At 65.2% G+C, this 15452-nt stretch overlaps 5 protein-coding genes across 5 annotated transcripts; 2 read left to right on the plus strand and 3 right to left on the minus strand.

Annotated features, from left to right (window-relative positions):
- Positions 1 to 549: 549 nt before the first annotated feature.
- On the plus strand, positions 550 to 1598 carry MNEG_1802 (hypothetical protein; the record flags this gene model as incomplete). Its single annotated transcript, XM_014049721.1, has 3 exons — positions 550 to 699; positions 1164 to 1318; positions 1508 to 1598. The coding sequence occupies 3 exons, from the start codon at positions 550 to 552 to the stop codon at positions 1596 to 1598; spliced, it is 396 nt and encodes a 131-aa protein (XP_013905175.1).
- A 320-nt stretch (positions 1599 to 1918) lies between these two features.
- Positions 1919 to 5616, minus strand: MNEG_1803 (hypothetical protein; the record flags this gene model as incomplete). The annotated part of the gene is made up of 11 exons (XM_014049722.1): positions 1919 to 2015; positions 2103 to 2375; positions 2624 to 2744; positions 2908 to 3078; positions 3296 to 3737; positions 3951 to 4099; positions 4398 to 4512; positions 4670 to 4738; positions 4830 to 5030; positions 5240 to 5329; positions 5497 to 5616. 11 exons carry the CDS (start codon positions 5614 to 5616, stop codon positions 1919 to 1921), a joined length of 1848 nt encoding a protein of 615 aa, XP_013905176.1.
- A 2314-nt stretch (positions 5617 to 7930) lies between these two features.
- Positions 7931 to 10659, minus strand: MNEG_1804 (Zinc finger CCCH domain-containing protein 37; the record flags this gene model as incomplete). Its single annotated transcript, XM_014049723.1, has 4 exons — positions 7931 to 8857; positions 9069 to 9152; positions 10305 to 10469; positions 10627 to 10659. The coding sequence occupies 4 exons, from the start codon at positions 10657 to 10659 to the stop codon at positions 7931 to 7933; spliced, it is 1209 nt and encodes a 402-aa protein (XP_013905177.1).
- A 1375-nt stretch (positions 10660 to 12034) lies between these two features.
- MNEG_1805 (hypothetical protein) lies at positions 12035 to 13164 on the minus strand (the record flags this gene model as incomplete). Its single annotated transcript, XM_014049724.1, has 3 exons — positions 12035 to 12172; positions 12463 to 12773; positions 13062 to 13164. The coding sequence occupies 3 exons, from the start codon at positions 13162 to 13164 to the stop codon at positions 12035 to 12037; spliced, it is 552 nt and encodes a 183-aa protein (XP_013905178.1).
- Positions 13165 to 13818: 654 nt separating this feature from the next.
- Positions 13819 to 15147, plus strand: MNEG_1806 (hypothetical protein; the record flags this gene model as incomplete). Its single annotated transcript, XM_014049725.1, has 6 exons — positions 13819 to 13831; positions 13901 to 13957; positions 14047 to 14084; positions 14233 to 14377; positions 14683 to 14839; positions 15018 to 15147. The coding sequence occupies 6 exons, from the start codon at positions 13819 to 13821 to the stop codon at positions 15145 to 15147; spliced, it is 540 nt and encodes a 179-aa protein (XP_013905179.1).
- Positions 15148 to 15452: the final 305 nt, after the last annotated feature.

Below are 15452 nucleotides of genomic sequence, written 5' to 3' on the forward strand. Positions count from 1 at the left end.
ACCTGACCCCTCCGCAACAGATCCAGGAGTGGGACCGGCAGACGGGCGTGATATCCTCGGCGCGCGAGACGACGGCCTCGACAGTGGCGAAGATCAGCGACGTCGTCACCAAGGTAGGCCACACGGCCTCGAGGGCGGGGGTCCTGCTTACCGCTGCGCCGCGTGGCCGCTGGGAGCTGGCGGGGGCGGGGCGGGGGCGGCGGCGCGGGGCGAGAGCGCCCGTGGTGGAGGCGCTGCCGCGCGCGCCTTCTAGGGGCTGCGCCTTGCGGCGTGGGGCTGGCGGCCTCGTCAGCCTCCCAAGGTTCTCCCTGTCACAGCTCAGTCACTCTGCGACAATGCTCCCCGCCACCCCCTGCACAACGCTCACGCCCCCGCACCCTCGTTTCCCCTCTTCCGTACACGCTGACGAACTTGAACGCCCATCCTCGTACTCTGGTTCTTTCTTATCCATCCCAAACTTGCAGCTCACCTTTGTTCCATACCAGATGCTTAACCCATCCCGCATCCCATCCAGCACAGGCGACAGAGAATGAAAAGGTACAGTCAGCGATGCGCGAGACGTCAGTCGCCTTCTCTGAGGGCTGGTGGCGCATGAGCGCCTCGATCGGCTGGGCAGGCCGGAAGATCGGGGCCGCGGTCAAGGAGGGCGGCTTGGCACGGTCGGGGTCGCAGCCTGAGGACGCGCCGGCGGCGTACCAGGTGTGTGTGATCGTGTGTGTGTGTGAGTGTGATTGTGTATGTGATTGTGTGTGTGTGTGTGTGTGAGAGTGAGTGTGTGAGAGTGTGCGTGAGTTGTGTGAGTGGGTGTGGGTGAGTGTGAGAGTGTGTGTGTGAGTTTGTGTGTGTGTGTGTGTGTGTGTGTGTGTGTGTGTGTGTGTGTGTGTGAGTGAGAGAGAGAGAAAGAGAGTTAGTGTATTTGTGTTTGCGTGTGTGTGTGGGGGGGTATGGGTGTGTGTGTGTGAGACAGAGGGGTACTGGAGAGACCGCAGGGCGACGCCCGCCAGCCGGGCTCCGCGGCTCCGCGGGTTTGCGTGGCGCACCTGTGTGCAAAGGGGAGCGTGCGTTTGCGGTGCAAAAGACGCGCTGTGTGCATGTTCGAACACGAGCGCAAGTGTGGCGTAAATGTAACAAGCAAAGCATGTGCGCCCTTCCCCAACACCCAGGTGGGCCCTGGCGGCCAGCTGCCGCCATACCACAGCAGCGGCGGCGGCGCCGTCGGCGGCGGGGGCATAGGCGGCCGCGGCGTAGCTCCGGGCGCGGGCGGCGGCGGCGGCGGCGGCGTGCTGCGCTTTGGGGGAGACAGCGACGACCTTGACAGGTGATGGCTGATGCGCGTGTGCTGCTGCATCAGCTGGTGCTCTTTCTCAGGAGCCCTGATCCACTCGGCCCGGCGGTGCGGCGATTCGCCGACTCCCCCCCTCAACCGGCACCTGGAGCAAGCGCGTCGTAGCGATGGTCGCTCACATGCCGCCGCACCCCCTGCCTCTTTTGATGCGCGCACCCGCAGGCAGCTGTCAGGCCTGGACCCCCTCGACTCGCCCCCGCCGGGCTACGCGCCCGCGGCTGTTCCCCCGGCGCCCAGCCAGGCGCGCGCATGAAGCTGCTGCGCCTCCTCTGTGGCCCGTCCTCTGTCACGTTTGCTGCACTCTCGCGTCTGTTTGGTTTGCACTGCCGTTCATGTATTTATATTGTTGCCGGGCTGAGTTCCACGCATGCGTCTGCACCCCTGATTCCGCCAAAGCGCACCCCTTATCGCCCGATGCAGCTGCATGCCCTCCAACTGCATGCTCGGCCGCATGTGTCACACTGCGGTTGGGGGAGTAATCGCTGCAAACGCACATGTGTGATGGCGTCCTCAGTACCAACCACGCTGCGCCCTGTCAGCCTTGTGGTGTATGCGGAATTCATGCAATTGCTGTTACACCCTCTGCCGCTTGGCCAGCCGGGGCTCTGATGCAGGACCCAGCGCGTTCAGCTGCATGGCGGCCGCCTCGCCGCTGTCGCACGCGCTGCCGCTGCTCGCAGCACGCGGCGGCGGGCCTGCAGCTGGTGCATCAGCGCACCCACCGCACACCCCACAGCAGCTGCTGAGCAAGCCACACCCGCATGTGTGTTCTGCCTCTATGCTCTCCGCAGCGGCGCATACCTGCCCAGTCCGCTGCAGCGGCTGCTGCTGATTTTGCTGCAGCGCCTGTTCTTGTCGCTGCTGCTGCTGCTGCTGCTGCTGCTGTTGCTGCTGCTGCTGCTGCTGCTGCTGCTGCTGCTGCTGCTGCTGCTGCCCTGCCATACCGCTCCTCCAAATCTGCCCTACTGTGCGGGGCCATCGGTACTCGTACCGTACAAGAAAGCCAGCCCCCAGCACCGCAAGCACATGCCTGCACAGCAAAGACAGGAGGGGTGCAGGAGTGCGGAGTCCTGATGTGAGACCCCGCACCGCACGACCAGCGAAGGCTGCGACATCAGAGACGGCAGCCGCAGCAGAGCAGGCGGCGGCAGCAGCAGCGCGGGCAGTGGATGCGCTTGATGTGCCTCCACTGTGTTGCACACTAAGTGAATGATGCGCAGCCAAGGCCACTGGCAGCGGCGGGGACCAGCAAACCGCCTCGAGGGCCCACCCACCCACCTGCCGTCCTCCGAAACGCCGCAGCCGCGAACAGCGCCTTCCATTCCGCGGTGCGGCTCCAGGGCGGCGAGCTGGGCGCCGCTGCGGGCGTCGTACGCAAACACCTGCCCCCGGCGGTTGCCTGCGGGTTCAAGGCAGAGGGCAGATGGAGGGTTGAGACTGGCGTTTGATGTTGTACCGGTTGCGTACCAACTACATAGACACTGGGTCAAGGCAAAACTTTTCATTGCCGTCAGGGCGGGGCGGCACACGTGGCCTCTGTGATCGCGGCGAGCCCCTCTCACCTGCACACACGATGCGCCCGTCGCGTGTGTGGGCGAGGCCGCATCTACTGTGGTGGCTCACGCCGCCCGCGCCGCCGCAGCCTGGCACGCGCCAGTGGGCGACCAGTGCCCGCTTCTCCCAGTCATATGTGAGCGTGCGGCCGTCGACGCACCGCGCCAGCAGCAGGCCGCCTGGAGCATGCGCAAACGGTGGTTATGAGGCATTTGAGTCGCCACACGTTGACAACCGCCGGGAACCGAGGGCGGCAGCAGCCGTGGCGTCGCGAGGCGCACCACTTGCTGCGTCCAGCAAACATCGCAGGACGGGCCGCCGGCGCAAGCTTTCCCTCAGTTGTGATGCGCACCAGTGAAAGTTGCATGGTGCTTCCCCCCCTCATCTGACTCGCACCTTCCAAGAATCTGAGGCCCTCAATGGCCACGCCCCCAAGGCCTGGCAGCTCCATCGGTTCCCGAACCAGGCCGCGCCTCCAGGCCGACAGTGACCGCTGCTCCCCAGCGCGCCGCCCCGCTTCTGCCCCAGCGGGCTGCCGCTGGTCCTCTCGCCGCCGCCCGTCCTGCTGCTGCGGCTGCTTTTGTTCTGCTTGCTGGGGCTGCTTCTGCTGCTGTGGTTTCAATTGCTGCTTGTCCTGCTGCTGCAGCAGCAGCAGCAGCTGCTGCTGCTGCTGCTGGGCGTCCTGCTGTCGCCCGACTGCCTGCTCCGGCTGCTGCAGACCGCCACCGGCCGCATCCTCCACGCACCCGTCTGCCAGCCCGGTCTCCACCGGCCGCCAGCAGTGGAGCCTGCCGCTGCGCGTGCCTGCCACGAAGAAGCCGCCGCATGGGCTGAGCGCCTGAATTATATTATCCAGCAGCAACGGCAGGCGAAAGGCGCGGCCGACGTGTCAACCTTGCGGGTTTCAAAATCCAAGCTCACAAGTAACGCATAGTGCAGGTTGCGCAGCGGAGCTGATGGGCTGCGCTGCAGGGGCTAGAGATGTTGTTTGCACACGCACGCGTGCGTGCACTGCGCCGCGGCAGCCGCCGCCCTCAAGCCGCCCTCTCACCGCGCAGAACGCGTCGCCCTTGGGCGTCGCGGCGAGGCACACCGTGGCGCCGACGTCCCAGAGCCGCGCGCCGCCGTCGCGGCAGAGGGCGAGCAGCAGGCGCGGCGCGGCGGGGCAGGCGCTGAGGTCTACGGGGTCGGAGTCGTGCCCTGGCGGTTGTCGGTTGGTTGTAGGCGGGTTAGGTGGAAGGGGTTCGCGCTTGCAATTTGTGGGGAGTACGTGTAAATTCATTTCGGGATGCATTACGTATGTATTTCGGGCAGGCAGCGCAAGCACATGTCGCTGTTGAGCTCAGAAGGCGCAACGCTGGCAGGATGGACAAGGCGCCGGTGCCGCTCGCCGGCAGGCCTCCCAGCGGGATAGTCACGGCGCGGGCGGTGTCTGGGGAGACGCCGCGTGGCGCATGCACAGCGCAGTACACGCCGGCGGCCCGGGTGCCCGTCCCACCTTGCAGGAGCCGCACCACCGCGGCCTCAGCGACGCTGATGACGTGGATGCATCGGTCCGAGCCGCCCACAGCCTGCGCCACGGCGACGCAGACCGCACCGGGCGGCGCAGTAAGCTGTGAGCGTTCGCGTGGCATACGTTGTGGCGCCGTGACGCAACCGGCGCGTGCGCGAGCGGTCGAGGCGCCGTCGGCAGGCGTGTCTCGGGGTGGTAGGGATGCTGGCATGGCATGGGCGTGGGCAAGAGTGGTTGGGAGAGTCTGGGACCCTCACCAGCCACGCATCACCGGGGACGGCGCAGCGGCCGAGTTGCTCTGGAAGCCACGCGCACGAGAGCATCTCCTGCGGCGAGGGGCGAGGGAAGGCGCAAGAGGACGCCGGTCCGGCCCCAAACTCTGGGAAAGCGCGTCTGCGGGGTGGCCGGCCAACCGACCTGGTGGCCAGCAAATCCAAGTCGCAGCTCCGATGGCGGAGCGACGAGCAGGGCATCCTCGCGCGTGCGAGCGCGCCGCCGGCGGCGGGGTGACCCCGCGCCGGCGGCGCTCACCGTGGCTTTGCCGTTGGCTGGGGGTGGTGCATATTGCACCACGACTGATAGATGGTCCCCCATGTGTTGGTCGTCGTAGATCGTGACCTGCAGCAGCGGGTTGCCAGTGGGCATGGCCGGCCGATCGGCGGGTGCGCAGGGTGCGAGCTCTCCGTCAAACCCAGCTAGCTCATGTTGATGCATGTTGAGTCGCGGGGATGACGATTGGCCAGGGCTCGCTTAGTTAGGGGTCCGCCGTTGCGTCCGGGGTTGAATGGCATGCCCGGCTGATGCGCCTCGCGAGCGCGGGACTGCACCTGACCGCTGGCTGCCGTGGCGAACAGGTTGCGGCAGCCGGGGTGCGACGTGTTGATGGCGAGCGCCTGGATGGCGGCGCCGTGGCTCTCCTGTGCACGCGGCGGCAGCCGCGGCGAGCGGATTCAATGGGAAGAGGCGCTGAGCGCGCGACAGGTGAAGGCGCACACCGTGAAAATTCGCAAGCTTTCACGGGCCCCGGCCGGGAGGTCATTGCACTGTCACTACGCCCCAGTGCCTGCTGCCGGTGTGCGCACACCTTCACGACCGCCTTGACACTCAAGTGCTGGAGCGCATGGCGCCTGAACTCGTCGAGGCCTCCGTGCTCGTCAATTGCTGCATCAAGCTTGCGCAGGAGGCCTTTGGACGCTGCGTTCATGTTCGCGCGATTTTCAAAAGTGCGATCTGAGATCTTGAGAGAGCAAGTATAAGTTTGTCCGTGTGACGCGGGGTTGCAATCTTCCAGCAGTTCTTCGGTGAGACTGCGTGCAATGGCGAAATGCCGCATGAGACGCACATGCAGCACTGACATACATCACCTGCGGTGTCCCTTCCAGGCAGCACCTCGGAGTCAAGTACGGTATGCACAATGACGAGCTGCCTGCTGCACAGTACTGTCGTTTGATTACAGCAGACAATTACCTGGATGAGACCTCACAGGTATACAACACAGTACGACACTGCATCAGGTAAGCAGGGTTGAAGGCGTAGAACGAAGGGCAGGGTGACCTGGCCACACAGGGCCGGATCGCCCTTTGGCCCTGCCCGGCGGCCCCAATTTGCCTATAAACCTCACAGGAAGCAGACGCCATCACCTTCAATGCAATGACTAAGCACGACAGCACACAGGCGGACATCGGGCCTGCCCAGGGCTGGCAGGTTGGGAGACGGGTGAAAACGGCTCGCCGGCGCGGCGGGCGCGGCCCATCCTTGGGTTCCCCAAAAAGAGGGGGTGTCGAAACGTTCTCTCGCTGCTCTTGTGCCCTCCTCTCGCTGCAGTGGCCGGACGACGCAGCGTCGCAGAGGACGCTGGGTGCCGCGCGCGCCGCTGTCTATGGCACGAGAAAGGACCGCCGGCGAAACACGCGCTCCCATGGGGAATCCTGCAGAGCATGTGGGCGGGGCTGCAACACCGCTGCTGCGGCGCCAGCAGCGGCGGCTGCAGAAGTTTTGCCAACAGCAAACTGGCACGCTCACGCTCAGTCAACGGCAGCGAATATGCGTGGGGCGAAAGCGCCCGGGCGTGCTCTGTTTGGCGCTGATAGCAGCAGGTCTTCCTTCACAAATCGAATCACATCACAGTGACACAACAGCCAACCCTCGAGCCTGGTGCTAGGGGCCTTCGCGCGTCGGGCGCCGGGCACACAGCAATTCATTATAGTGGCGGGGCCACGGGCGGCGCGGCGACAGCTGTGGGGTCAGCAATCGTAGCGCAACGCGCGCGGACAACTGTCCCCGCACCCATTGGTCAGCATGGGCGGGGACGATCAGGGGCAAGATGCCAGCGGCAAGGCCCGACGTATTTGGGGGTGCATGCACCTGCTCCCGCATGGCAGCGGCAGGTTGGGCGTTTCGAGGTTGGTGTTTCGTTTTAGCTTATTGTTTGGGCCTCCAACTCTGCCCGCATTGGCACACGCGGCGCCCTTGTTTGCGTAGAGGCAACGGCAAGGGAATGGGCAGCTACGGACAGCTAAGCGGCGGGGCGCCGTGCAACGCGCTGCTGTGCTGACGGCCGCGCGGGAGGGCGACGCGCAACGGCAAAATGCGGTCCTCGGCGGCCCGTCAGTTCAAGGAGTATCCGTTGATGCGCCGCCTGCTGGCGCCCGCCCGCCCGCGGAGCACCAAAAGCCATGCAAAAGCCTGCGGCAGGCCGGCGGCGAAGTGAAGGTGCGCGCCGTGCCGCAGGTATCAATGCAAATGCGGTTTCGAAGCGGACCGAAAGGTCGCAGGAGACGCGCGTGTGCCCCGGTCAGAGGGGAGCACCGCCTGCGCACGTGCACGCGGCGGGCCGATGCAGGGCCACTCTTGGCGCGCCCAGCTGGGGCCGGGCACCAACAAGCAACTGCACTATGCCACGAGGTTGTAGTCTGTACGCCACGTGGGCTGTTGGGGTAGCGTTGTTGCTCAACGAGAGCCCGGCCAGCAGACGACTCTGCGCAGGACTGGGAACAAAGGTGGATGCCGGCGCCTCGAAACGAACCATGGGGCCGCGCGGCTCCTGAGGCAGCTGCTGGAAGGGGCGCCCTTCTCGTGCGCATGCCTGGCATGGGTCGAGCCCAGCGGCTGTGCGGGGACATGTCGGCGTGTTGGCCGTTTTTCAGGCCGACCGTGCCAAGCGCACGCGCATGGTGCGGCCTTCGCGGGCTGACGAGAATAAAGTAGGCCTGGTGGAAAATCAGACAAAACTTGACAGTGTTATGGAACGGGCGAGCAGGGCAATGCCACCCAATGGCCGCAGTTTTGCCGAGGAGAGGGCGCTGGGCCGAACAGGCGGCGCCAGCGGAGGGGCCAAGGACATAGCAGTGGCGCCTCCCAGCACCGCCGCTGGCCTCGCAACTCCGCATCCCAAATGTATGGTAAGTGCCGCGTCGAACTCAAGAGCGAATGGAACACATTGCACAGAGCCGCAACCGTTGGAAGGGCGGCGGGACTGGGTCAACGCCGGTGCCGGCATCAGGAATGTGCAAGGGCCCTCACAGAACGATGCCGCCGTTCGCCCAAAATAGGGGTGCACCACAGCCCGCTAGCGCCCCGCCGCCGCCAGCCTGCGGCTGCAAGGGTCGCGCAGCCTGCGCCTGCAGTGCCGCCCACAGCGGCAGCTGCGCCGCCGCGTCGATGGGGGCCAGCGCCGAGGGCGCGATCGGAAGCTGCGCGGGCGAGGCCAGAGGAAATGCGCCAAGGGCGTGCGCGTGTCCTGTTGACTCGGGCAAACCGTAAGAGCACATGGGCGGCGCAGTGCCGCCCAGTGGCAGCTGCACGGGTGCCTGGGCCAGCGGCGGGGCCGAGACGGGTGTGGCCGCAAGGAGCGGCATTGGGGACGACACGGGGACGCTGGCGGCCGCGCACGCGGCGAGCGGCAGCCCCATACTGACGGACGCTGCGAACGCCGCCACCCGCCCCGCGGCCGCGTCGGCGGCGGCCTCGGCCTCTATGGCTGCCGCCATCGCGGCAGCTGCGCGGCGGCTGCTCTCCTCCGCCTGCTGCAGCAGCACCTGCAGGACCTCGCCAGCATTGCCATCGCCATAGCAGCAGGAGCTGCTTACGAGCGCAGCCGGGCGCATCCCCTCGTCGGGCTCGCGCTTCGACGAGGCGGCGAGGCGCGAGCGCGGCAGGGCCGTCTTGGGCGAGGGGCCCAGCGCCGGCCCCGCGCAGGCGCAGCAGGCGGCAGCCTGCCACTTGGTGCTGCCGCCGATGTCTGCAGCTGACGCAGTGCGCCGCGGCGCACAGCAGGCGCCCGGCCACGCCGCCGAGTAATCGGAACGGGCACTGCCGCTGCCGTCACTGCCGTCGTCCGCCTGCAGCCGCGGCTGCTGCGGGGCGGCGGCGGCGGGCGCTGTGCGGATCGACAGCGGCGCGCGCGGCCGTCTGAGGTCGGCCGAAGAATGCGCGAAGAAGCAGACCTGTTGGTTAGGCGTCAAGGGGGGCGGCATGCGCTTTGGTATTTGTCACTCAAGACTGTCGCATGCGGTTTGGCAGGCACGAGCGCCTTGCTGATGCGGCAGGGTGCGATGCTGGTGAAAGGGGGCATGTGTGAGTAGACGCACAATCGCACATGCCAGGAGGGCGGGAAGGCCGCCGTTGGTATCAAGGCGCGTGCACGCCACCACCCACCTTGCGTGTGCAGGCCTGACCGTCTGCGCAGGGCTTGGTTTTGTAGCGGTCTGGGTGCAGCCACACCTCAAACACATTGTGGGCCTGCGAAGGAGAAAGAGTGGCGCATGCAAGTCAATGAGATTTGAGGGAGGGGAGCCCGCTTTGCCCCGACAAAGGAGGGCGGTTAGGCTGAATGCTGGGCGCCAAGATGCCTGCGACGAGACAGGACTGTTTGATTGGCGCCGAAGAAGAAAGACGCGAGGCCCTGGGCACCAGCAACAGGTGCCTCGCTCACATAGGTGCAGGCGTCCCCAAGTGGGCAGGACTCGGAGCGGCGTGTATGGGGGCACATCTCTGCGCAGTACCTTTGGAGGGGATGGGGGCATGCAGATGGTGCACGTCTCATCTATGGGCATGTTTGTGTGTGTGAAGTGTGTGTGATGTGTGTGTGTGTGTGTGTGTGTGTGTGTGTGTGTGTGCGCACGCGCTCGCACGGGGAAGCAATCGCATTGCACATGCACAGTGTGTGCACATGCAGGTGCAAAATGCATGTATGTAATTGAGCATGCGCTCGTAGGTCAATGCACATGCATGCTTGGCAGGGACCAACAGCGACATGGGTAGCATGCGCATGTTTGACCAGTCAATCAGTGAATATGGCCGCGTTCCATAGCGCCGCATGGCACATGCGCGCATGTTGGCATCCGGCATGGCAAGGAGCACATGGGCGCGCATGGGCACTGCATGATCTTGAATTGAGCGGGCATGCGTGGGGCCGGGGACTCACGTGAAGGAGTCGAGGGAGCGGCGGCGGGCGCTCTCCCCTGGGTGGACATATGGGCACACCTTCCTGCAATTTCGCATCGCCGCACGTGGTTGTGGGCAGTTGAACATGGCCACGGGGAAGGGGGGACATCGGGAGCAGCAGATCGGGTTTAGTGAGGCGTCAGGCCAAGGGCCGTTGAGCTGTGCTGCCGGCGCGACCACGCACATCAAGGCAGTCCGGGACCACCCTGGCGCTCACCAGTCGTGGGAGGTGCGCTGCGCACATGGCAGCACCTGCGCATGCGCGCCGCAGTGATACGGGGGGAGGGGCGGCGGCGAGGTTTTGAGGGCTGGGGTTGGAGGTGGAAGCGGGAGCGTGATCTTTCACGGATATTTGTGGGCAGTCCGGATGATGAATCAGCGCTCGCATAACATCGTGCGCCGCAGCAGTTGGTGCCCTTCATGCCGCCCTTATGCGTCGCCACCAACCTTGTAGTAGGCTATCCTGAAAGAGTCGTCCTGCCAAAGATCAAGGTCCAGGGGAGATCCCTCCTGCTTGCCGGCAGCCCCGCCAGAAGGCAGCGGCATCGCCGAGGCAGCGGCCCCTGTGGCTTGGGGGTCGGGGTCCTTTGGCATGAGCAGCATGTCTGCAGCCTGCGGATCGGCGTGAGGTAGGTCAGATAAGAAATCTTTCAGCATTCGCTTCACCCGGGGCCAAGTTGGCATGCATTCAAAGCATCTGTGCGCAGGATCCACAACGACAAGCGCCGCGCTGCTGGCGACTGTAGGCGCAAGCAGCCCAAACGCTCACCTGGTCCAGCGCTGCGCAACTCGCTTGTTTCATATCTCAAATAAATCTTGAATATTCCTCAGGCAGCGGTCGTGGCCGGTGTCTCCTTGACGCAGACCCGGTGCGCGCGGGACCAAGTGTGGAGCAAATCGTGTGCAGGCCCGCGTCGTGATGTTGAAAACAAACAAAATGAGTTGAAAAGCATGTCATATGGGCCGTGTCGCAATGGTGGAGGCCGATTTGACCTGGTTGATTTTCATGCAGATTTGCTCCTTTGAAATATTTTAGTCAGCACCCCCGCCGTGGCACACCTGCCTCCGCCCTCCACCCAGGCCGCACCGTGCCGCTGGCTGGACATCCTCTTTACTGCTGGGCTTATGCAACGCTGCAAACTGCTGTGCCAGGACAACCCACGGCATGAACGGAGAGGGAGGCAAGGTAATCACTGGCTTGGTCAAGCACTGAAACAAATTCGAGGCAACATTGCTGCAAATCGGATCAGATTTCAGTGAGATCCAGGGCCAAACACCCCTACTGCAAATCCAAATACTGTGGGAGGCATAGTTGATTTTGGCTGGGTCAGTTGCATAATCAAATCTCGTCGCCGGCAGGCAGACTGTTGACACATCTCTGAGATAGGCGTTGTTGCTCGCCCGCCAGGCAGCCCGTGATTTTGGGATGCACAATATGTGGTGCAGCGCATGAGTGGTGACACAGTGTACTGACGGGGGGTTTGGCGCATGCCAGGCCCCTGAGGGCGAGAGCATCTGCCACTCATCAAGCCCTATCGTCAGACCTGTGCTGCCAGTCCATGCACCCGTTTTGTAGTGCCCTCAGCATGAAAGCACAGCCGACGAGCGATTTTGCCCTGGTGCCGCGCCTGGAGACCGTGCTGAGTTGCGTAAAGCCGCCTGATACGATGGCTCTGCTAAGCATGGCGTGCTCTGCTCGGATCAGCGGGCTGCACAGCTCCGGGGCACAGGCCTTGCGGATTACGAAGTGGAGTGAACCCAACCAAACAAACCATGTGGGCGTTGCGGAAAAAGAGCTGGCCACACAACAAGCAGCGAGCAGGGGCCCCTGCGGATGCCAGGCACACGTCCGCACACACCAACACACACGCACACACACACACACATAAACATGTCAACAACAGTGCAACACCTCATTACCAGTCCTGAGCGCACGTTTGCAGCGGCTGGACCAGCGATGCCTTAAAATTTGATGATGATGATCAGGCCTCATAAGGCACGACAGCGAGAAAATGCGTCGCTTCAACAGGTGTGCAGCCTGGACTGCGACAGGGGGTCGTGCTCTGACTGAACGAACGGAGTCGGGGTATACAAAACACAAGGGCCGGGTGCCAGGATTGACACGGCCACGCCTCAAGAGGCATGGGCGTCGGCACCCTGCCGCGGCCCGGCGCGCCTCAGGGGGATCGGCTCCTGCGCGACCGCTTCTTGTCCTTGTCCTTCCGCCTCTTCTCCTTCTTCTCCCGCTTGTCTTTCTTCTCCTTCTTGGACCTCTTGCTCTTCTGCTCTTTGCTGGAGCTGTGTCGCTTGCGCTTCTGCACAAGGCGAGGGGTTGGGGCGACGCCAAGCACGGCAAGAGCTGGTCAGCACAGGGCGAAGGGATCCGTGTGCGCAGGGCCTGTTCTTCCGCCAAGATGCAGACTTTTGTCGGAGGCAGGCTAAGGCACAAAAGTAGCCAAGCCGTTGACTGTGGGCAGCGCAATCCACCACAATCGATCATGGCTGCACAATATTTGAGGCCGTGTGCCCCTGCCGCGCAGCCTCCGGCCAGCCTGCCTGCACTGCCTTGCTCTTCAGCCCCCGCCCCGCCCCCGCTCCCGCCCACCTTGCCGCTGCCGTCGCTGTCGCTGCCGTCCGACCCGCTGCTCGACCCTGATACGCCCCCGCTGGATAGCAGCTCCAGCGCGTCCGCATCATCCGCCTCGGTCAGCAGCGGCAGCGCCCCGCGCGCCGCCAGGGAGTCCTCCCTGCCCTCCGCGGCCGCCGCTGCCGCAGCGAGGTTGCGGCACTGCTTCGTGAGGTGCCCGAGGCCGCCGCAGACCTTGCAGGCGCCGCGGTTGGTGGCGCCGCCGCCCGTGGAGGCCTTCGCCAGGGCCTTGAGGCCTTCGTAGTCGGTGACCGCCGGCTGGTAGCCAGCTGGAGGGGGTCGGGCGCAGGGCCAGGGGGCGGGTGCAGTTGGCGTGGAGGGGGGGGGGTACAGGGAGATGTCGTGCCGCTGTCGCGGGCGGCGGTCTGTCGGCGCGGCTGCGCAGCACCGACGGTGCCACTGATGGCGCCCGCACCGGCGCCCGCATGGCTCTTGCGCGGCCAACACTGGGTAGCTATCGCCGCAATCGACCAGCCAAAAGGCCACCAACACAAGGAGCGTGAAGCAAGCGCGGTCGACGTCGAGGTCGCGCCCCAGATCCAGCGCCACCCGCTCACTGGCCGCCATAAGCTCCTGCGCGCGCTGCTGCTTCTCCTTACGGCTGCCCCGCTTGTGGCCTGGCGCATACAGAGCCTCCTCGACCGCCGTGTTGGCGCCCATCCCCTGTTCCAGGCCAATCGTGTTGGCCCATATGCCCGTGACCTGCAGCGCATTGCTGGGATTCGGGGCGTAGAGCCGCACAGGCAGCGGCACAGGGGCGGCGGTGAGGCGGCGGCGCAGCATCGGGGCAGGGCACGCCAGGAAGGCTGGACAAGGCACGAGGGGCTTGCGTGCACGGTGTGCGCCAGATGCGCACAGCGGCAGCAGCAGCAGCAGCAGCAGCAGCAGCAGCAGCAGCAGCAGCAGCAGCAGCAGCAGCAGCAGCAGCAGCAGCAGCAGCAGCAGCAGCAAGCAACTGCGCGGTGGCAGCGAGCGTGAACGGCATGCATGCAGCAGCTGAACGTCTCCTTGTTCGATTAGATCACACCTGGCGCGGACCCGGTTATATTGGGGCTTGAGCCTTCCCGTACTCATGGCTGCCTGCCTAGACCGTGTTGATTGGTTGATCTGTTGTAAAGCCTGATCAAATCGTCTTTCAAGTCGCATGCACAATTAATATCATAACACGATGTGCGGGGCCGCCTGCAAGGGCATCAAAGTGAGAGATGCTGGTTGGCACCCTGGTGACAGCGGGAGCAGAGGGAAATAGTGGCCCTGACAGCCGAGCGCGCCCTGTACGCCGTACATTTTGATAGCTTCACATTGATCGTCATCATGCAGACCATCCGTGAGTGCTCCGTCGGTGGCAATTGGCCTTTCGTTGCAATCAGGATCTGACCGCCACTTCCACTCGCAGGTCGCACCGCTACAAGCCAGAAGAGCCAGGCGGCCTCCGTGGCTCGCCTGAGCTCAGGTGGGTGGGAGCTCATTGATCGCTAGGAGGCCTGAACTGCCTGTGATCGCTCAATATGTGATCGGCCCCTCACAACCGCCCTGCCGCAGGCTCCAATTTCGTCGCCAGGGCTGTGTCTGTCACCAGGGTGAGCCTGGCGCCGCGCCGTGCTGCTTTGCTGCGTGCGCCGCCACGCCGCTCTTGTCACAATGGCCCCATGACGGCCCCCTGGGTGCTGCGTTTCTGCCCACCCTGGCCACCCCAATCTTATATGTGCATCTACCCACCTTTTACAGACAGCGGGTCGTGTGGCGGCCCGTGTGGAGCGTAAAGTGGTGGCGAAGGTCTCCGCCGCAGCTGCAACCGCTGACAAGGCCGCCGCGGCCCCCGGCGCGAGCGCTAATGGCGGCGGCGGCGGCGGCACCCGTGTGATGATCATCGGTGGGTGCGGCAGCCTGCAGCGGCGGCAGTGCCGCTGGGAAAGGGGCAGGATTGGCCATGCTGGCCGCTGCGGCGCCACCGCTCCGCGAATTTGACAGTTGCGAACACCGCACCAACAGCGTGGCAGACAGCGAGCTGCCCAAGCAGTCAATCCCGCGGCGTCATAGCTGCCCCTAGCTGTATGGCGATCCCCTCGGGCGCGGGCAATACCCTCCTCGCCTGCCGCCGCCGCGGCCCGCGCCCGGCCCCGCCTCGCCACGCGGCGACGCCAGCCCAAGCCCGCCCGCCCGCGCCCCGCGCCGCAGGCGGCGACGGCTACTGCGGCTGGGCCACCGCGCTGCACCTGTCGGCGCGCGGCTACGCCGTCAGTATCGTGGACAACCTCTGCCGCCGCCAGTTTGACCTCACCCTGGGGCTGGACACGCTGACGCCCATCGCCACCGTCCACGACCGCGTGCGCCGGTGCGCCCCGGGCCCGCGTCCCGTGGGTCGAGGCGGCGGGGCCGGCGGGCGTGTTCGAGGGGCTCCCGCGGGGCCGCTGGCCGCTTGGGCCTGCTCTGGCAGACACCCTCACGGGCCGCCCTCGCGCGCGAAACCCTCCGCGGCTGCCGCTGACTGCGGTGCTTTCTCCCCCCTCCAGGTGGGGCGAGATCAGCGGGAAGCACATCGACCTGCAGATCGGGGACATCTGCGACTGGGAGTTCCTCTCGCAGGTCATTGGGGTTTTGGGGGTTTGTGGGGGGCTGCTCCCGCGGAAAACTTTGCAGTAGCAGGGCTGCTCCATCGGCAGGGCTTATGGGGCGCAGATGGGGGGTGGCTGGGCCGGGCTGGGGCAGTCGCGGCGGGAAAGGAGGGCAGCTGTCGGGGTGGGTGGGTTGGCTTATGCACTCCTGGAACAAAAGGCGCTCTCGTCACCCCAGCTCGCAGCCTCCTCCACCATGTAAGCCTGGGCGCTGTCGCGGCTCGCGATGGCGCCCTCGGTCGACTCAGCTGCGACCCGCCAGCCGCCGGCCGCCGCCGAAGCCATGGAAATCGGGACTCATCCTCCTCTCCCCCGCCCCGCGCTGCCCCCCCC

The sequence above is a fragment of the Monoraphidium neglectum genome, assembly GCF_000611645.1.
Source record: "Monoraphidium neglectum strain SAG 48.87 unplaced genomic scaffold scaffold00189, whole genome shotgun sequence".
NCBI classification, from domain to species: domain Eukaryota; kingdom Viridiplantae; phylum Chlorophyta; class Chlorophyceae; order Sphaeropleales; family Selenastraceae; genus Monoraphidium; species Monoraphidium neglectum.